Raw genomic sequence first — 22416 nt, 5'->3', positions numbered from 1 at the left:
TATATCTTGATGCCAATTTTTGGTTACTGTACATCTGAATAATGATGATGATGATGATAATGTATTAAGTCCTATTTATTAAATGCAAGCATTAAGCACATGCTTAATGGTTTTCTTTTTCTTAACTATTTCAAAACAACATACAACTTAAGCTAGTGGTAGTATTTATAGTTACCGAATGGTTACCATTGATAGCAGCAGGCCTGCATTTCCCTCCCAATGTCCCTGATAATGTTTAGAAATGCAAAAAAAGAAGGGGAAGGAGGGGAAAAGATGTGGCCCTGGTGTCACCACAGTGCAAGTTTCCTTGCTTTTGCAGGAGGCAGCCAATCAAGTTCAAGTGGGGGAGAAGGAAGGGGGAGTTCACAAGTTGATGGTATTATATCATCCATTTTGCATTGCTAAACATTACAGGGAGGAGAGGGGAAGACGTGAGGCTGTTGCTTTAACATCTACTTGCCATTTTAGTAATAATAATCAACCCAGAGTCAGTCTACAAAATGTCAAGCAGCTTACATATATACTTTAATTTCCCAGCTGAAATCAGCAGGACTTAAAAATGCTTAACTTTGCCAGGTAGTGTGATGGTAATTTAGAGGAATAAAAGCCATGCTTTATATAGCATATTTTTTACAGCCCTCTATTGGCTTTTCATATATGAAGGGAGCAACTGATTACACAATTGAAAAAAAATATAAACATGTGCTGCAAAGTCTGCCTTTAGAAAGATCTCACTTTCTTTGATGCTGTTTCAAAAGCATCCTTCGATTCAAAGAGTTTTTAATGGGCTTCAAACATGCGGTAATCTTAGTGTTCACTGGAAGTTTCATTATATTTACTTCTCAGATTCTTTTCTGTATAAACACACATTTAAAAATAATTCAGTCATTGGCCCAATTATATTTCAGTCATGACTTCATTAGCTGTCCAGTTTATCCCCCCCTGCTTTAGGAAAAAAAACAAGGAGCTGTAGCTTCTGATAAAGGCAGGGTTCTGTACACCAGGGTTTCCCAAATAACAGACACTTATTTTTTTTCTGAATAAAAACTGGAGGCACATTTTACTCTTACACACACATTTATTTGCAAAAGTGTGGTAAAATATTACTAGATCTTGCGTTCTGCATCAATTGTGTGTGTGCCTCTTAAATGGAGGGAGGCTAGTCTACAGCAATGACTCATGAGGAGATGCCACAGGCCACCTCCCTGAGATATGTTTGTCATGTGCCTGCCTTATAAGTGATGGGCAGCCCATCCCAGAAGAGGGGGCAGTTAGGCAGCACCTGGGAGTGGCACAGCTAGGCATCCTCCACAGAAACTTTAAAACGTTTTTAAAATTAAAAAAAAGAAAATGTCCCCATTGACTGCAACAAGGCTGCGCCACCAAAAAAGATGGCGTAGCATCGCTGCAGCGCGAGGGCATTCCCGGGGTGAAAGGGGTAAGGAAGGTGCCTAATTACCAGCTCTTGGCGGAGGATAACTGGAAAGAGCAGCAAATCATGTATGGGGGGGAAAGGCAACCTTCTCTGTTTGTGCCCTCAGGAGACTTTAATTATTTCTTAATTTATTTGTTTTATGCCCAGCTAGCAGTTCTCTTGTGGCATATTAGTGTATTACCTGCACCGAGTTTGGGAATTACTGATGCACATATATAAATATGAGTTGGTGAATATCCAATCCTTTCCTTCTAAAACCAATGAGGTTTGCTAGGTGGCAACATTTGCTGAGAGCTCTTCCTCTAACAATGCTGCTCACTCTGTTGTCTGTTTACCAAAGTTTGCTAAAACCAGCTGTATTTTTGAAAACATACTTCCCAGAACCTTTATCTGTGTAAATGCATGCATTGTGTACATACGAATAAGGTCATAAAACTGACCTCTGTGACACTAAAAATAAATTTGCCAATAAGCTCTTTCTGAAAATAAAGCCCTAGCATCTCTGAAAATTTGGACCTTGGAGTCTGTCTTAATACTCCTAAACTTAAAATTCTCTGCAGTAGAAACTTTCCCACAGACCACAAAGCCATTTGCGATGCCAACTGTGGTGTAATTTTTCAGGGATGTTTACTTTTCTAAATAAATGATTTGAGCAGCATTTTCTATGCAATAGTTCATAAATAATAATAAGCTCACCTGCTGGGATAATTTGGCAGCAGCTGCGGCTAGTCCAGTTTCAATAGAGGCGACTCTTGTACCTTCCCGGACAGGTCTGTCTTGTCGAGGTACTGATGGGCCAACTCTTGCTAAATGCAAAAGCAAAAATTAATATTGGACAGAGTGCAATGTTAAGTTGTTGTACAATATAGTCTAACAGTATCCTTACCAGACCAAGCAGGTCTACTCAGAATCCTACTCAGGTCTATTCAATGGAGGCTTACTCCCAGGAAAGAGTTGTTAGGATTGCACTAATATATATAATCCAGATATGCATACACGAGATATTCATACCAACTGGACTTAACTGAATTGTTAAGCATTTAATACCATTTATTTCAGTACAGAAATCTCAGCTCAATGAACTTTACGCTCTGGACTTTTCATTTCTTCAAAACGTTTTATGTTTTGAAGAAATGAAATGCAAACACTATGAAAACAGTTCATATTATGTGAAAGGAGCATGTAATGGTAGGAGGGGAAGTATAGTATTTTTATGAGTAGCAATATTTGTTCTATGCATTAAGCAAGAGCCCATGAGGGTTCTATTTAAGTGATGGTGAAGTCTTTCAAAGAAACTTGGGAGCATTCAGGCCCAGAGATACCTCAGTGTTTCCTGCAGGTTAAGATACAATTGAAATCTGTGAAGAAATGTAGGGCTTTTCCATATGTGGTTTTTCGTCGATTCTGGGCCCATACTGCTTTGGCTTATCCCCTGATTTCCACGTGTATTTTTGTGCCTTTAGTTTTCACTTCAGTTTTTTGTTTCCCCCCTGTTTCTCCCTGTTCCCACCCCTCAGCGCTTTTAAGTCAGTTTTTTCCTAGCCCATAACATTTCTACCAGTTTTCTTTGTCCTGCCCACTCCTACTCACCTCCAGCCCACTTTTCAATGATTGGACTGTAGTCATCCTTAAACTACTCCCTCTTCCCACAAGACAGTGATTTCAACTTTTTTTTTCTCAAAAAAGGCCCTAAAATATTAATATAATGAAGAAGAAGAGTTGTGTTTTTTAATATGCTGACTTTCTCTACCACTTAAGGAAGAATCAGACCGACTTACAATCACCTTCCCTTCCCCTCCCCACAACAGACACTCTGTGAGGTACGTGGGGCTGATAGAGTTCTAAGAGAGCTATGACTAGCCCAAGGTCACCCAGCTGACTTCATGTGTAGGAGTGAGGAAACCAACCCGGTTCACCAGATTAGCATCCACCGCTCATGTGGAGGAGTGGGAAATCAAACCCGGTTCTCCAGATTAGAGTCCACCGCTCCAAACCACTGCTCTTAACCACTACTCCATGCTGGTTGGGACTAATTGGTCTAGAAGACTGAGCTGCTGGACAATGTTATTATTTAAGATGAATATACCCAAATATTTAGGATACTGCTTAAATTATCATGACAATGCTACAGTTATATCAATTCTTTAAGGGCATTTTTTTAAAAAATAAGGGGGACAGAACCCTTCTTTGAAAATCCTCATTATTTAAGCCCGAAGAAAATAAACTGACTCCACGACCAGAAAAATGCACAGGGAGGGCAGGTGTTTGGAAAAATCCTGCCCAAACCAATTCCAATGCTACTGGATCAACTCCCAAGAAAATCAGGAGTAACTCCAGTATATGGGAAAGGTCTTAGTGAAGAAATCAGACCTGAGACATAAAAACTGATGCAATCGGAAAGAGCCTTCCACAGATTAGACATCTTTGCAGAGCTCCCCAAAACTCTATCTCGCATTACAGAATTTTTGTTTGTGATAAAAAGGGAGACCAGCCCTTCCAGTAATTGTCTGCTGTGGCATGTGGTATATCAAGCGCAGCTGGCCAAAGTTATGCCATGCTGAGACATGCTAATCATGTAATTTCCTCCCCAAAGTATATTTACTTTGAACAATCATGTATGCTCAACATTTAAATAATTCATTATTCAGTACTGGGTGTCAAGTGGATGTAATTTATTTTGTGGCTTCTTGGAATCACTGGGGAAAAATACATACATGTAAATTGTAAATGAAATTAGGTTTACTGTATTTTCTGTATACTTCTGGATTTGGAATATTGGAAATGTTACCTGTTGGGCTATAAGGAGCATCGTCAGAACTTTTCCTTTTCTTTGATCGGGACTTGAATACTGGATTATCTTCATCTGATTCAAGGGAGGGGTATACTATATGAGGAAACAAATACCATAAGAGATTTTGAAGTGGTAATGAACAGTCACGGTAACCATGGAGTAAGAAAGTGACAGGTGTGAAATAACCCAGGGGTGAATCAAGTCTGGGAGAAATCTACACTAAACACTCAGAATGAAATCTTTGATAAGCATTATGATTCAACATGGGCTTGGATTCACTGGGAATTTCTGGAAGGGATTTCCATCCATCCTTTCTGGGGGCCCTCCTGCTGCAGCCCCAAATGCTCACACTGAAGTGCTGCTCTTGGGGGGACTGGGGACCGCCTGTGAAAAGCATGAAAGTTGTAAGAGGAGGAAGAAGAAGAGTTGGTTTTTATATGTGTTTTAATGAATTTGTTGGGGCTGTTGGCTGGTTTTAATGTTGTTACCTGCCCTGAGCCTGGCTTCGGCCGGGGAGGGCAGGATAGAAATTGAACATAAAAAATAAATAGAAATATTGACTTTCTCTACCTCTTAAGGAAGAATCAAACCTGTGACTAGCCCAAGGTCACCCACTGGCTTCATATGTAGGAGTGGGGAAACCAACCTGATTAACCAGATTAGAGTCCACCGCTCATGTGGAAGAGTGGGGAATCAAACTTGGCTCTCCAGATTAGAGTCCACCACTCCTAACCACCACTCTTAACCACTACATCATTACACCACTCTGGCTCTCTTAGATTAGGACTGTCTATGGATATCATTAGGAAAACTGGATTCGATTTAGATGAAGGTGGAGTGAAAATTGGGGGGAGGAACATTAATAGTTTGAGATCTGCCAATGATACTACATTACTGACAGAAAATAGTGAAGACTTGAAATGACTACTGCTGAAAGTTAAAAGAGAAAGTCCCAAAGCAGGACTCCAGCTGAACCTCAAGAAAACAAAAGTAATGACTACAGGAGAATTACTCAGGTTTAAGGTTGACAATGAGGAAATTGAAATTGTTCAAGACTTTCTATTCCTTGGCTCCATCTGAAAGGGAGACAGCAGCCAAAAAATCAGAAGGAGATTGAGACTCGGAAGGTCAGCTATGAAGGAGCTAGAAAAGATCCTTAAGTGTAAGGATGTGTCACTGGCAACCAAGATCAAGTTAATTTATGGCATCATATTCCCTATTAATATGTATGGGTGTGAAAGCTGGACAACGAAGAAAGCTGATAGGAGGAAAGTAGATTCCTTTGAAATGTGGTGTTGGAGGAGTGTGTTACGGATACTGTGGACTGCCAAAAAAACAAATCCCCAGTTTCCAAGGTAATGGTATCATTACTAATTATCTATTTTTTCACACCTAAATGAAGCTATCTAAAATGTGGCTTTAATTTCCATCTTCCTCTGGTATGACAACACATGATTTTAAAGTAACTGCATTAATTTAGCCACTGAACTGATAATCTGCTAACCAGATGTAGGACAGATGGAGACTTAGCAAACCGAACCATCTTGCAACAAAGTAAACCTATTAAATGGTAGCATAAATGTATAATTAGCAAGAATGTTGGTCCTCCTAATGCAACCCTCTGTTCTTTCAAATTGCCTCATTTAGATCGTGCCAGTAAATTTTATGTTCACCCAGTTCTAAAAATAATTAAACTTGAGTGATATGCCTACAGGTACTGTAATGGTAGGCTGGACTTACGGGTTTGTCAAACACATTCAATTTTTTTTTTTTTTTTAAAAGAGAGCCTTGTTTTTATTGAACTTCAGAAGGTTTCAGCGTGCATGTTAATATTCAGCACATCAAATGATGAAAGTGGAAAGAAATTATATGTTTTTAAAAGGTCATAGCCAAGGACCACCACGTTTTTTTAAAAAATGACATTTTACATTTGTTGCTAGAATATGTTTGATATTTTGGAGCCAAACTATTAGGAAGTCTTCTTTCAGTCTTCAGGGACATTTTATTGAATACTATTGGTCCAGACTGACTGAGAGGAACAAGGTTTCACGAATAGTGTAAATGGTTGGTGCATTATAACCTTAGCGCCTTTAATAACTACAATCATGAACTGAAAAAATGTGCTTGCTTTCTCTTCAAACAGTCACACACTGTTTGCAAGCTGTTCTTTGCTCCCGAAGGAGCTATGAGATCAGCACTGACAGGCAGCAGGAAGTTGGGGGGGGGAGAGAAGGGAAGAGGAGTTCCACCATACCTATGGAACCACCCACATGTTTGTTTGGCAGATAAAATAATGTGAAAACAATATAATGTTTCTAAAGGAAGCTTTTACGTATCTACACTCAGCTCTTGGTTGTGAGACTATGCAAGCCCTGTCCTTTGAAGCTGTTTAAATCAGCTATCAATGGCGGCAACTGAAGTGGTACTGTGTGTTGGTAAGCGATGCTCAGCCATCTGGTTCTTTCCCCAGAAATCCCCTGACAACCTTGCTATCCAAAAACCTAGGCACAAGGGGTTTTGGCAGAAAATATCCTAGGATGCTACACAGGAGAGCAGGCTGCCTCTGAGCACCTTCCCTGCTTATACAACTAAGATCCCTTTCAGGGGCGCTCTTTAACCCACTTTGGCTTCTGAAGGCAAACAGATTTTTAAAAAAGTTTCGCACACCTTAAGGACAAAACACTGCCTTCCTATCATCAACGAAGCTTTAATCTGGGTTTTCCAAAACCTGTTTCAATTCAGTTTTGTTGTTCTTCTGCTTTATCATTTAGGTGTGCAAAATCTTTTTTTAAAATCCATTTGCCTTCAGAAGCTGAAACAGGATTAAAGAGTACGTATGAAAGTGACCTAAGACTGTGCAGTTCTCTCTGCCATGCCAGAGATGAAAACATCAGTAATATAAAGCCTTTGGCTGCAACTGAGCTGGGATCCTTCAGCTCAGCACAGCACAAGATTAGACCATTATTGATAAGCGTAACAGTATTTAGGACTTGGTAGTTTGGAAGCTAACAAGTATATCTATTATACCTTGTAGTGTCAGATCAGAAACTGCCCATACATGTGCATTCTCTGTGGTGATTCCCACCTTGTGGCACAGTCTGCTTGAGGAGGTCAGGAAGACACCTACCCTTCTATCACTCCACAGAATGTGCAAAACAGAAATGTTCAGGAAGGAATTTTTCTAAAAGGATTAGAACTGCAATACAATGAAACACTTTAAAAGGGAATAGGATTGTAGTCTGCTTCAATTGTTTACTGTATGCATCATCTTGCTTTTACTGCACTGCCTTCTACCTTTGTAATCCACTCGCTACATCATTTGTGGTATGTCATACCTTAACGACAGTTTTCTGTTTACATTGTTTTATTGGATGCAGGCGACAAACAAAGTAAATAAAGTAAGATAAACAAATAAACTACCATATTTCTGTCACACACAAAGAAATTGCCAAATGGACTCAAAGGAGTTGTGAGACTGCTGTGCCAGATGCCTGCCTCACTTTGCACAAAGCAAATCAGACGACACAGACCCCAAAAATATACATTCTGACTCCCAATAACCTGCCCCAAATTTCCCAGTCTCAGCCCTTTTTCTCGAGCTATCTTCTAAATTTATTCACATCACTGGGGGTTTGCTAGTGAACAGACAAAACCAGTAAAAAAGTCCCCCCCAAAGGTACAGATTTCCTCATACCATAATCAGAATCCTTAAAACAAGCATCTAGGTGATCCTGGTCCTCATCATAATCTTCAATGTCAATGTTGTTTTTCGCACTCTTCTTTGGCAACCTCTTGCTTGCATTTTTGTTGTTGCTGCTTCCCGTTTTTTTTGAATTAGGAGCCGAGAGAGAATTATTCTTAGCTTGGTTGGTGCCCCACGAAGGCTGTAGGCAGGAGTCTGATGACTGGAGGTTGGCCATTGACAACATTCCTTGGATTGCTTCCTGTGTGCTGGGAGATGCAGGTGGCTGACTGAAGGGGAGAGGAGAAAAAAGAGAGCTTTCAACTCAGAATTGTTTTTTAAAAGGTCCTTTGAGCCATCCATTTCCAATGATACTCTTTGGCTGCTCACACAAGTACACAAGAGCATAAGAGAAACGGGTGGACTCAAAACAGGATAAAAGCGGAAATGAAGAGGAATCAGCTGGAGCATTTCAGTTATCTCAGGCATTCTATCCAAGACCTTGAGATCAGAATATTTAAATACAAAAAACTGTGCGTGTGGGGGGGGGAGGGGGGAGAATTAGAACAAAAACCTTGCAGACCTGAAAACCATTAACAAACTGATAACTGTATCTCATGGTTACAGTGTCTGCTGTTATAGCAATCTGTACTTTAGTGGTCCCGATGTTAAAGCAACTCATGCTTTGATGCTTCAACTACCGCAGATTACATTTTTATTATGTATTACCTTCTTGTGTCATATGCCAGCTATCAGGATGCTACTCTATGAATGCTTGTTATCTTCATAAGTTGCCCTGTTAACCTGCTTTCTGATCCCTTTCCACTCTACCTCAAAGCATGTGTGTGTGCATTCACTACCTTTTCCGTTTCATGCATTTGATAGAATAGGTTCTTGCCTACAACAGCTTATCTTCAAACAAACTGTGTTAACCTGCAACAAACAGGTTAGCTTTTAAGATGTCACTTTACTCTTGCCTTTGTTCCAACACAATAACATGGCTAGGTTTTTGGAATTGTGATTGTTCATAAAATCAATATGCAACCTTTATCAGAATCAAGCTCTTGCCTTATGCCTCTGGCTCTTCTGTGCATTTTTAAGCCCTGGGAGAGGTATACCGATGTCAAGCAGACCTTTCTGCTTCATATAGAAACTTCAATCTTTGTAAAAATCTACTGCTACTAGGCTCACTCAGAGAAATTTGAAAATTTGTGAGCATTCCATGCACATCACAGCAATTCCACAAACTCATGGCAGGTGGCAAGTACAAATCTTTCCCTGTTATGTATAAGGTTTATCATGACATTCCCAGAATTGGTTCTGTAAAATAGTCAAGTGGGAAGGACTGCAAACTTAATGGAGGACAGGCAAGAAATTGAAAATTAAAATACAGGGCACAGAAAAACTAATCAAAGACAAATCTAAGTTCATTGGGGGGGTGAGAGAAAAGAACCGCTACATGCACATGCAGGATAATAAGCTAGTCAACGGTGCCTCATGGGAAAATGCAGAAGTTGTAGTGAATAAATAATTCAACACAAATGAGTAACTGAATACTGTGGTTCAAAAAATGCTGTACCACCACTCTGGATAGCAGTGGTGAAGAGCTTGCTGGAACACTGGCTTCAGTTCTGGCCGCCATAACTCAGGAAGGAGGCTCAAAAACTGGGCCTCATGAGAGGTCTAGGCAGCCTGTCTGTGAGAGCAGGTGCATTTAGCCCAGCACATATACGTGCACACTACTGTACCATTTCAAACAGCAAGCTGACTGAAACATTCCTTGAATTCCAGGGGTAGACGCCTTCCTTGTCACCTGCTTAGTGGCTTTGGTTTTTCCATTTAGCACTGTAACTGCATAGACAAAGACTGCTGTATTTGAAGCTTGGGCTTCTAAGGAAGGGTTTCCGCCTGTCATGTTAAGCAGAGGCAGAATTTTCCCTGATGGGAATTTTCTTGTAAGGCCCTCAAGCCCCCTGCTTGAAAAGACAGGCTTAGGTGTTTTCAAATGGCAGGTTTAAATGTTTATTACATGAACCTGTTGCTCACTAGAGACTCCTGGGTTGATTTGGGGCATGGTCTTGAAACATCTTTCCTAAACCATTTAGTAAGAAAGAATTGGGGGGGGGGGATGAACATGTGTCCCTTTTACTATGGAAACAGTTTCAAAATGGAGGGCTGATGCAGACACAGACTAATCCTGACTTAAACCTTTTCTTTGACACTGTGAGGTTAGCACATAGGTTGTTTTTTGAATGAAAGAAATCCATTCTTATAATGCTTGGTATTGCTGGTACAGCAATATTAAATATACTTGACACATTTTCAGTGGTGTCCTACTCATCATTATAAACTAAAAATCAGCTAACCACTTTTAGCAGCTATTGACTATGAGACATTTGCCTGTTTCTCCAACTTTTTCTTAAAACCTTGAACCCTAGATACAGTGGAAATGGACCATCACAAACTGCCGGCTAAATGGGCAAATTAGAGAGGAAGTGCCTAAAGCAAGACAAGGTTAGCAAATGAATTGTGGGATCTGATCAAAACCAGTGGCTCTGAACAAGTCGAGCCACAGACTACAAGCATGTTTCACAAGCTCTTAAAGTGACAAAACATTAAGTCAAAATTTCCGGGTAGCCTCTACTCAGCGGGTTCCATTCATTTAAACGGATCTTGCACAGAAGAGGTTTCCCTTGAATCCTGCCTCTGATTAAGTGCCAGGCCGCTTTCCCTCTGATTTAATATTCTGTTGCCGTTTTCATTTCAGCGAGGCTTGCTCGGGAGACATTTACCCTGGATTGTGTCCAATGTGTTTTTCATTAGGCACATTTGTAGCTTAGTAAAATCCTGGATCTGCTCAAAGTGAAATTTGAAACAGGAAGCAATTATTAAGGTCCAGAAAGTCATATCCCGTTTCTGTAGTTTTAGTGATTATTGCTGTTTTTTAAAAAAAAATGAAAGTAAATTCTTTGTTAACTTAAAATGTACAGATGAGAGCTTCTTTAAATGGAGTGTGTGTGGTTGATGCCACATACTTTATAGTATACATACTGGTTCTCTGGCTGAATGGCAGCTTTAAACTGGGAGGGAACATTACTTTGCAAAGAATATACTTTATAATGGCAGCAGGTAAGTATGTGAAGTCTTGGGGTAGGGGGAAATGGAAACATTAAGAAACCAATGTCATTTCCTCCTAATTTTTCCCAATAGAAACATTGGAAATTTTTGGCAAACTCCTATGAAATATTTTCTTTTTGGAATGAGTGAAATGATATTTAAAACAAGGTCTTATTCACTTAGAATGGGTAATATGAAGATTTTATGGAAGACAATCTACAACGTTAGAAAATGATAATACCTATGTATACAGTAGATGAATAGAACATATTTTCAAGCATATATTTAATTTTTAATTGTGACTATTTTTTTCCACAGTTAATAAGCTATAATGTGTATGATGAATATATACTGTTGAATAGTTTAATATTTTCAGTGCTATAAAGTTTAACTCAATATCCAAGAATGCTGTCAGCTTTACTATGACTGCAAGAGAATGTTTCTGTACAAATAACAATTTCTTCTGTTTAAAATAGCAAACACAAATTTTGAAATAAACTCTTACTTTTTTCCCTGCTTCTCAGCTGGCAAAGATTAAGATACATGGGCTAAGGTAGGAGAGGGTACAGTAATTTGCAGCACCATCTTTTTGGTTTGGGATTATTTGCAATTTTGCCTATAGAAAATTAACCTGAAAGAAAACTATTAAATTTTATAAATATGCTATATAACACATTTTTATATACTAAGTTAAAATTATATATTTTATGTTGTAGCAACTGCAAAATATGATCATAACAAAGTAAGCATGTATTTAAATCCCCGGCCCCCCAAATTTCACTCTCTCCCTTGCAGCATCAAAACTTCTGGAAATTTTGTATCTCTACTAGCAGGTCCAAATCCTTCAAGGGCTTCAAGAAATGCACAGAAGGGAAAAGTCCACCAAAGGCAGTTTGAATTTCTCTCATAGTTCTTGCAGTGTGTTAAAGCACTAGGGTTGTGGTCATATTGCTCAACTGTATGAGAGGTAAAATACACAGCAACTATTGAATTTCTACCTATCATATCTGTTAATGGTAGGGTTGCCAGCTCTGGGTTGGGAATTACCTGGAGATTTTTGGGGAGGAGCTTGAGGAGGGCGTGGTTTGAGGAGGGGAGGGACTTCAGTTGCAATGCCATACAGTCCAATTGCCGAAGCAGCCATTGTCTTCAGGGGAACTGATCTCTATCATCTGGAGATCAGTTGTAATAGCAGGAGATCTCCAGCTAGTACCTGGAGGTTGGCAACCCTAGATAATGGAGCATTTCTCAAGGGGAAATGATGGCAAACTACCATGGAAAGATGGATTATAAATGTAATAAATGACTAAATAAAAACCTATCACATCTTAAACAGGAGCTTGCTATCAAGGTGAGCTTTTAACTAACAGCTGAAGGCTGAAACACGTGGATGTTTTTGATATCAGGAAGCATTCAAACATACAATCCTTCACCTTCTGTTTAAAGTGGTAAAATCAAGGAACAACTTGAAAAGCATAATTTGCTTTAAAAAGATCAAGCAAAGACGAGGTTAGACCAAAAGGAATTATGAAAAGTATATTTATCTGCAAGAAACATTTAAATGAATTCAAAAGTAATACGATACATTTCTATTGAGCTACCTACCACCACATGCAAGAAATATTTTACACAATTATATTAAGGTTGTGTTGACTTGGTTTTCAGAATTATTTCAGAATGACTGTAAAAGCAATTGGTTAAAAGACACTGGAAAAAGCTGGGTTTAAATTAGTTCCAAGTTAAATCAGCTTGATCATTCTGGGAAGGGGTTGTCTTGTGTGGAAAGTAAAAACACCAACTGTGCAAACATTCTATGTGGTTTGTTTCAATTCATTTTCAGAAAGCCATGGCACTGAACCACAGAGAAGCCAAGTGCACCCCAACAGAAATGTATAGAGTTGCCAACCTCCAGGTAGTAGCTGGAGATCTCCCGCTATTGCAACTGATCTCCAGCTGATACAGATCAGTTCTCCTGGAGAAAATGGCCGCTTTGGCAATTGGACTCTATGGCATTGAAGTCCCTCCCAACCCCCCCTCCTCAGGCTCCGCCCCAAAAATCTCCAGGTATTTCCCAACCCAGAGCTGGCAACCCTAAAACCCTGGGCTTTAATCTAGAATGACAAATGGCCTAGCAGAAACAGATAAACAGATCTAGGACAGCCTGAAGTTTGCATTCCAAATTTTACAGCTCTAGTTCTATAAAGCTTTCACATTTGTGTTCTCCTCTTTTTGGTTTCACAACTCATTTCAAAAAGGTACTATTTAGTTAAGTTTCTACTGTCATCAAACATTCATATTCCACTTAAATTAGGGTTCATTTCAAATGATTACAGCTAGACGCATGAACACAAGAAACTGCTTTACACTGAATCCAACCATTGGTTCATGAAGGGCAGTACTGACTACACAGAATAGCAGTGACTCTCTGGGATCTCAAGCAGGGGTTTTTCTCACCACCTACTACCTTATCCCTCCCCCCCTTTTTGTGTGTGCTGGAGCCTAGGGAATGAACTTTAGACTTTCTAAGCATGCCATGCGGATGCCATGCAGATGCACTGAGTCACAGACCCTCCTAAATCAACTCACAGAGAGGAGTGGCAATCGTCCCTAAAAGTTCCATCTCTTTTCAAGGCTGAGAATCAATCCTTGAGATTTACACCTCATACAAATTCAAGTGATTTTCAGCCAACCAGAGCCCATGAAATTCCACGGGATGGGAGGGGGTGAGCCAGCTCCCCCTTAAAAAGGGTGAAGAAATCTTTTTTCCACCCTTAGGATTTTGTGACTCTGGAAAGGAGCATCAGTTTAGCCAGGATTTTATTTGGCTTTATGCTTGGGAGGGGGGTGTCAGTTTAGGAAAGAAAGCTAAGAACATAAGAAAAGCCATGCTGGATCAGACCAAGGCCCATCAAGTCCAGCAGTCAGTTCACACCGTGGCTAACAAGGTACTTCTAAGAAGCCCACAAAGAAGACAACTGCAGCAGCATTGTCCTGCCTGTGTTCTATACCTGAACCCGAAAAATATGTGGCACAGAGCTGAACGCTGGGCTCAGTTCTGCACTGCCTGCAACCTCGGAAGTCATGGTGGATTTCAGAGGTGGCCCAGCGTTCAGATTGCTGCCACCTGCCTCCTTGGAAGTCCACAGACTTTGGAGGCAGCAGAAATCTGACCATGCAGCCTTCAGATCACTGCCTGCCGCCTCCGAAGTCCATGTGTACTAGTAGTCATGGATAGCCCTATCCTCCAGGAACATGTCCACTCCCCTTCTAAAGTTTTCCACGTTGGCAGCCATCACCACATCCTGAGGCAGAGAGTTCCACAGTTTAACTATGCACTGTGTGAAGAAATACGTAATTTTTCTGTTTTGAATCTCTTGCCATTCAGCTTCAGCAGCTAACCCCACGTTCTAGTATTATGCAAGAAGGAGAAAAGCTTCTCCCTGTCCACTCTCTCTACACCATAAGCAAGTTTATAGACCTCTATCATGTCTATCAAAGCTTACTTTAGTGTGATAAATAAGTATCATGCCAAGGGCCTGTCATTCTTAACTGGTATGCATAGGTTCTGTAGAAAGGTGCTCTGTGTGGGAAAAGAGCAGCCTTGAACCTTGTTGAGGTAACCTGTCCAGAAAAAGGGAATGAAATCTCCCTTCAGGATTTATTTACTTTACTTGAGAGCCTGTTTTAATTTATATATTGAAGCCATCCACACACACCTTTTCTCTATTAAATACTTTCTTTTCTATTAAAAAAACCCTTTGTTGCTCATCATCTGAGTCTTTTCTGTCAAGTCAAATATCTAAGAAAAGTAACCTCTATTTACCTCTCAAATAATTACAGGTTTCCAAATAAGAGAGTATTAGGGAGCACGTAGCTTAGAACATAAGAACATAAGAAAGGCCCTGCTGGATCAGACCAAGGCCCATCAAGTCCAGCAGTCTGTTCACACAGTGGCCAACTGGGTGCCTCTAGGAAGCCCACAAACAAGACAACTGCAGCAGCATCCTGCCTGTGCTCCACAGCACCTAATAGAATAGGCATAATGTAATAGCTAATATAATAGGTTACATGCTACCAATCCTTTATTCAAAGCTTGTGTCCCCCTTTTGATTTGTTTATGGGCAGATGGGGTTTAAAGAACCTTTAGGAGAGGCCAGAGTGGGGGGTGGGGGGTGCTGGGTATTCTTCAGTTCAGAAGGCAGTTGCCTCAGAGCCTTCCCCCTCCCCTCACCCCATAGCTACCAAAGAGGCCATTTTGTTGCTGTTGTTGCTCTTTGGAGAAATTAGTTTTCAAAACCATTTGCTATTTTTCCTGGGATTCTGAAGCCGGTTTCCTCTAATCTCGCCTCCAAAGAGCCTATAATTAGGGAAGACATTTTGTTGCATAAATGAAAACTGTTCTCATTTTCTCTTAATTGAGGCATTTCTTTTTAAATAAATAATCTTCTTTATTGTTTTCACTTAGGTGGATTGTCAGCATCTTTAGCAGATAATGTCCCTGATTTGTAATTGAACTCCAGATATGTTCTGCAGCTGCCTGCCTTCAGGGTATGAAACATCCCACCCCCCTTGAGTTTACTACCTAGCAAAATGTTGTTGTAATGGGAGATCATGGCTATTGTGTATATATGAAATATCAACATCAGATTACTGAAAGAGGAGGTATCAGCATCCACTTCTGCCTACCTGTTGGTGTTATACTCTAAACCTCCAACTTCCTTGCTTGCCTGTAAAAGATCAAGAATTCCTGCTGAACTTCCAGTCTCTTTCTTCACTTTGGAATTGCGCCCTGGCTTAGCATCTGTGTCAATATGAAGAGAATCTTCATCTGATGAGTTGTCACTCTACAAAAGTCAGGAAAAAATAAATTTTTAAAAGAAAAAGATCGTGCTATGGAGGATCCATACTTCAATGGATATCGTGTTATGGTAATCATTTACCACTCAGGTTTTCCTGCAGCCCAGTGTCCAATGACAGGGGCATCCAATGCTAATAAGTAGGCCAACATAGTATGGGTTTTATGGAGAAATGCTTGGATCACCACTATTGTATCATTACAAAGAGTCACTGTAAAATGGTTTAAATTATCCAAGCCACAGAGATTATCACTGAGACAGACAATTCTATTTCTCTTACCCTGTGTAACTTGATTTGTCATATTCAAGTACCCAAGCAGTTAAAGAACTCAATTTGTATTTAGCTAGAAAATAATAAGCCTTACTATACCAGGGGGTAGTTTCTTTATTACTATGCTATTTCAAGAATATACAACAGCAGTTATGCTATGCAAGGCCCTACTAGGAAAGAGAATAACAATAACAAGTAAATACCTTGTACAATACTGATTCCACCTTTGGCTTCTTAATTGGTATATGTTGTGCAGTTTCTTTTTTATCTGATAAAACTAGAAATAAATTGAAAAAGAGTTTGCTTGTACTAATTCCAGAAATGACACACAAAATATATAAACAGAAATGGGTTGAGGTCAGTGGGAAAATTCACAGGAGTTAGCACAGTAGATCTCTCCCCACATTCCCCAAGCCGTCTGCTGTTTGCTTTGAAAATCCCCTTGAAGACTGAGGAGGTATCTGGTACAATCACCTCTTTCTCTCCTTTGTTGATGTAAGTAAGCCTTGACCAGAGGAAGAAGGAAACAATATTACCTGATATTACCCAATCACTCCTCATTGTTGCAGTGCCCTGTATTGTGGTGCATTTTTGTGAGGCTGTCCCACCCTTCCGAGGGGATTTTCAGAGCAAACAACAGGCGGCTTGGAGAAGGCAGAAATTTCACAAGGGAATTGTTTTTACATATGAAGAAACAATCTTACAGGGCAAATCTCGTTTTGTCGTGTTCTTCTTTCTTCTAATTGGAAATTCATCAATTTTTAGTTCTCCATCGTCTGAGACATACTCATATTCATCTTTCACAGGTTTTGTTTTATCTTCTTTGAAATTTTGTAATGATCCGAATACACCTGGATTCAGCGGAGTCTTCACTCCTTTCGAACTATTTAGATAAAGGGTAAGAAATGAGTAAGAAGGTTGCGTATCATAGGCTTTCCACATTACAGACTTCTTTTGGGTACAAGAAATAGCACGTGTGTGAAATCAATTTGTGTTTATATACAAAAGTGATATGAAGAATCCCACTTATAATATCATTGTGCAACACAGAGCTCGAAAAACCCCAGGTGCCGTGTTGCAAGGGCAACTGCAAGCTGACTCTTGGTAGTTTTGCAACTTTATTGTGATGGATGATTTGGGAAAGCCAGTTTGCAGGCAGCAAAAGCATTCCTAAGCTCCCACCTTTCCCTAATGGGGTTTGCCTCCATGGTGCCAAAACTGGTGGACACGGCCACCCTGATCATAGACATATTTATTCAGTAGTAAATCCCCCTTCTTTGTGGGGGCTTATTCCTATATAACTGTGCATGGGATTTCAGCCTTGAACATATCTCACTACCCATCACTTTCAAAGATGACTCATAAAGGCTCAAGATGGAACAAGCGTTGTTGGTCTTTAAGGTGCCACTAACCTTCTGCTTTGTTTGGTAAATTAACTATCTGCCCTGCAACAGATTAATGTGTGGCATTGCAGCCTCCCCACCCCCACCCCCACAATCACAGTCAGAAGAACAAAAGGGTAAGTTTTGTTTCTTTTTAACCAAGTTTTAACTGTGCCTTTGTTGGACTGGCTACCTTGATACAGCCATATGGACTGGGATCTTGATTTCTTAAATATTTGTGAAAGGCCCCTTTTATAAGTCCAACAAATTAATAAGTCCAACAAATAATGATGAACTAATCGGAACCAATTGCTTAAGTAACCTATTCTTGCTGAAGCCTTTAAATTTTAGGAAAGTTTTTTGTTTGGTTCCCCACTGGTTTTTTAAGTACATGCTTACTGAAAATTTCGAATCTCACACTGTCCTTGATTTGCTAACCATATGATGCTAAAAGTGCTATCTAGCAGTTCATAAGAGAGGGCTTTAAAAAAAACTTACTTTGGATTTGCTGCTGATTTCTGCTAAAAGTTCCCCCCTCCCAAATCTAATTGCTAGGGAGCTTCAATCTTATCATACACCAATTTAGGCAGAAGTCCTACTGGGTTTAATAGCACTTACTCATATGCATAGGATTGCGGATGTGTAACCATGTTAGTCTGCTGTAGCAAAATAAAACAAAAGTCAAGGGGCACCTTAAAGACTAACAACATTTATTTCAATGTTAGCTTTTGTGAGTCAGAGCTCCCTTCTTCAGCATATTGTCCCGCACACATGCAGCATATTCTTTCTGGAGAAGGTTGCTGAGGTGGTCTTTGGAGTGAGAGGAAAGGTGTTCTTTGGTGTCTCTGGTAGACTTGAGTAGCACCCTTCAGAAGCAGAGGTTTTTGCAAGATCTGGCAGCCTCCTTATTCTTTAGCGCATTTGACAGTCGCTTTGCTGTTTTTGGTTTTAATGTGGAAAAGGCAAGTTGCACTGTTTGAGCAAAGGATTATACCCTTTTAAGATTAATCGGGAAAGGGAAAAAATCTTGGCCAACCTTTTTGTTAGCTGCTTCCCCATAAATGAAAAATGCATTCTCTCTGATTAGTATTCTCTCATATGGTGGATCATGAATGGGAAAATGTATTTTGTTTTTGGGTCTTCCTTTTGGTTAGTGTGGCTACCTTATATCTGAGCTAATATTTGCTCAGAGCATTTTTGATGGAAATAGTCATTTCCTGCCAGTTAGTGGGTCTGGGGTAGGGCTGCCAGGTCCCTCTTTGCCACCAACGGGAGGTTTTTGGGGCAGAGCCTGATGAGGGCGGGGTTTGGGGAGGGGAGGGACTTCAATACCATAGGGTCCAATTGCCAAAGCGGCCATCTTCTCCAGGTGAACTGATCTCTGTTGGATGGAGATCAGTTGTAATAGCAGGAGAACTCCAGCCAGTCCCTAGAGGTTGGCAACCCTAGTATGGGGGGATAGAGTGCTTCGTGGTTTGGTTAAATGAGGACTGGCCAGTGGGTAATATTGAACCTTATGGTGTCACTGAACTAACCACACTGGCTCAGCATTTCCAAAAACAGCTTTTACATGTATAATGTACAACTTCTCCTTAATGAGTAGTATGAATTCAAAGTCCTTGGAAAGAGAAATAAATTCTGTGAGTGTCTACATTTGGCACTGACTAATGCTCCAGGTCTTTTCAGAGACCTGCTCAAGGTAGCTCATGTGACAATGAAAATATTGTATTTGTTACAGATAAATCTGGGTCCTGAATTTTTGAGTTGGATCATAGGTCCAAAGAAAATTTGGTAAGGCCTAGCTTTCAGGCCAGATAGTTAGGTGAACAGCACAATGTTAAGCAGTTCCTTTAAATAATAACGACATTCCTGCCTGCCAAGAATGGAGCTTATTAACTAAGTATATAGCTAATTAGCTAAGTATATAGCTAATCGACTGGTTCAAAAACACACTATAACTAACAATGTAACAAAGATATCTACATGCCTCCAGCTACCTTATCAAACAGTCCATTGTCTATAGCCAAACCCTATGCTATAGTCGCATCTGCTCCAACCCCTCAGACAGAGATACTAACTTACAGGACCTACAGCAAGCATTTTTGCAGCTACAATATCCTGCTGATAAGGTAAGGAAGATTATTGGAAAGGCCAGAATAATACCCAGGCACAGCTTGCTGCAAGACAAGCCCAAGGAAAATGACAACAGAACAACTCTGGTGGTCATGTACAACTCACAACTGAAACCAGTCCAATGTATTATTAACGACCTACAACCTATGCTGGATTGTGACACTGGGGGGGGGGCAACCCTTTCGTGGTTACAAACAGCCTAGTAATCTAAAACAACTTCTCACCCGCAATGATAAACTACTTAACAGTAGCATGGACTCCAGTACCAAGGCCTGCAACAAACCAAGGTGCCAACTTTGCTTTCATATAGCAACACCATCACTGGGTCCAGCAATGTCAGCCATATTATCTCAGGTTCATACTCCTGTTCATCTTCTAATGTGATTTATGCCATCACATGCCAGCAACGCCTTTCCACCCTCTACATTGGACAAACAGGCCAGTCCCTGCGACAAAGATTAAATGGACATAAGTCTGATACCAGAAACCACAGCATTCAGAAACCAGTGGGGTAACATTTGAACCTTCCAGGACATTCAGTTGCTGATTTAAGAGTAGCACTTCTCTTACAAAGGGATTTCAAAGGGAGATTAGACAGAGAGACTGCTGAATTACAACTAATAATGAAACTCAAGATTATGCACTCTGCTGGATTGAACAGAGATCTGGGATTCCTGTCTCATTACCAATGCTAATTTCTCCATGCCTACTACCCCTCTGCATATCACACCTAATCCAATCAGGCCTGCTAATGTGATTTATTTGCTTTTGACATTTACATTGCCATTCTGTGTCTAATTCAACCTTTTCTACTTAAGGATAGATGGAATCACATTCTGGCTGTATCTGAAGAAGTGAGCTGTAGCTCACAAAAGCTCATAAAAGTAAGGGTAGTCCCCTGTGCAAGCACCGGGTCATTCCTGACCCATGGGGTGATGTCACATTCCGATGTTTACTAGGCAGACTACGTTTACGGGGAGGTTTGCCTTCCCCAGTCATCTACACAAAAGCTCATACCCTGCTAGGAATTTTGTTAGTCTTAAAGGTGCTACTGGACTCCTGCTCTTTTCTGCTGCTGCAGACAGACTAACATCATCACCCATTGTGACACTGTAACTAAGAAACAGACAAATCAAACTCCATTTATTGTAAAAAAAGAGTCAAAAATTCTGAATGCAACATTTTTATATTCATTTTTAAAAGGCTGCACAGTATTACAGATGCTTATTTTGCCAAGTTCATGTTATCCCATAATAACCAGGCTTCTTAAACTACTGGTTTTTATTGCTTATGAAACACTAGTTACATGTTCGAATTTTTGTGTGCATACTGACAATTCCAGATGAATGGTTCACATTTAGGTGTCAGTCAAAAGTTGGTGTATTTTCATATTTCAGGCATCAATCAGATTTGCATGAGATTGTCAACCCTGATGTTTGAATGTTGACACTGACCAAAAAAACAAAATAAAACAGGAAACATGTAACAAGCAATGCTGACATTCCTGAGTGAATGTCAGATTATTATTACGTATTATTTTTTCATTTTGAGAGGATTTGGAACATCTACATGCTTGTTAACCACCTATGCGCATATCCTTAACATTCTCTGAAGAATGTCAGCAATCAATAGAAACCTTCAGGGCTTTCATAGAATAATATACATTTATGAACAAACACAGAGCCCCAGATGCATTACGATGAAACTTGCTTACAAAAAGGAAATCTGAGATACTCTGTTTAATAAATCCAAAGTTATTATCTTAACATGTTGTTACATACACAAATAGCGCAGGCCTGGCAGCAACCCTAAGTGAATTGATACTGCGTGAGTTCCATGACTCACTCAGGACTGGCTGCTCACTACTGTTCAGGAGCAGGCACGCCATGAAAGCCAGTGCTGTGCATGGCTAGAGTTTCAGACTAGGATTTGGGAAACCCAGGTTCAACTCCTCACTCTGACACGGAATTGCTGGGTGACCTTGGGCCAGTCACACCCTGCCAGCCTGTCCTACCTCACAGCGTTGTTGTGAAGATAAAATGGGACAGAATGATGAATGCTAAGCTGATTTGGGCCCACGTTGGGCAGAAAGTTATAAATAAACCATCTTCAAGTACTTGAAGGGCTGTCACATAGAGGAGGGTGCCAAGTTGTTTTCTGTTGCCCCAGAAGGTTGAACCAGAAACAACTGGTTGAAATTAAATCAAAAGTTTCCGTCTAGACATTAGGAAGAATTTTCTAACAGTTAGAGCGGTTCCTCAGTGGAACAGGCTTCCTCGGGAGGTGGTAAGCTCTCCTTCCCTGGAGATTTTTAAGCAGAGGTTAGATGGCCATCTGTCAGCATTGCTGATTCTGTGACCTTAGGCAGATGATGAGAGGGAACGCATCTTGGTCATCTTCTGGGCATGTAGTGGGGGTCACTGGGGGTGTGGGGGGAGAGTAGTTGTAAATTTCCTGCATTGTGCAGGGCGTTGGATTAGATTACCCTGGTGGTCCCGTCCAATTCTATTATTCTAATGCAGTAAATAATTAATAAATACAGCTGAAGATAGAGTGCAGATAAAATGTAGGTCGGTTGATGGGTGGGGAAGAGAAAAGGAAGCAGGAAAATGTGAAGCTATGGCGGCTGCAGGGAGGGAAAGAAGAAATACTGTGGGGAAAGGGATAAAGGGGAAAGAGAGGTGTCCTTCACAAGTCCTTGTGGGTTCCCTACTGAGGAACTGGTTCTGGTCTGGCAGATGGCACTGCA

The 22416-nt window shown here is 40.4% G+C and overlaps 1 protein-coding gene across 1 annotated transcript in view; it reads right to left on the bottom strand.

The window, feature by feature from the left end:
• Positions 1-22416, bottom strand: part of PHF2 (PHD finger protein 2) — a 143106-nt gene that overhangs the window by 7630 nt on the left and 113060 nt on the right. Inside the window, exons 15-20 of the mRNA XM_056851608.1 lie at positions 16857-17035; positions 16356-16429; positions 15712-15869; positions 7921-8198; positions 4224-4319; positions 2132-2241 (exon numbers count right to left, since the gene is read on the bottom strand). Coding sequence (XP_056707586.1) covers positions 2132-2241; positions 4224-4319; positions 7921-8198; positions 15712-15869; positions 16356-16429; positions 16857-17035 — 895 coding nt within the window. The remainder of the gene's footprint in view (positions 1-2131; positions 2242-4223; positions 4320-7920; positions 8199-15711; positions 15870-16355; positions 16430-16856; positions 17036-22416) is intronic.

Source organism: Euleptes europaea, chromosome 1 (assembly GCF_029931775.1).
Source record: "Euleptes europaea isolate rEulEur1 chromosome 1, rEulEur1.hap1, whole genome shotgun sequence".
In the NCBI taxonomy this organism is placed as follows: Eukaryota; Metazoa; Chordata; class Lepidosauria; order Squamata; family Sphaerodactylidae; genus Euleptes; species Euleptes europaea.
This window is presented reverse-complemented; position numbering and strand designations above follow the sequence as displayed.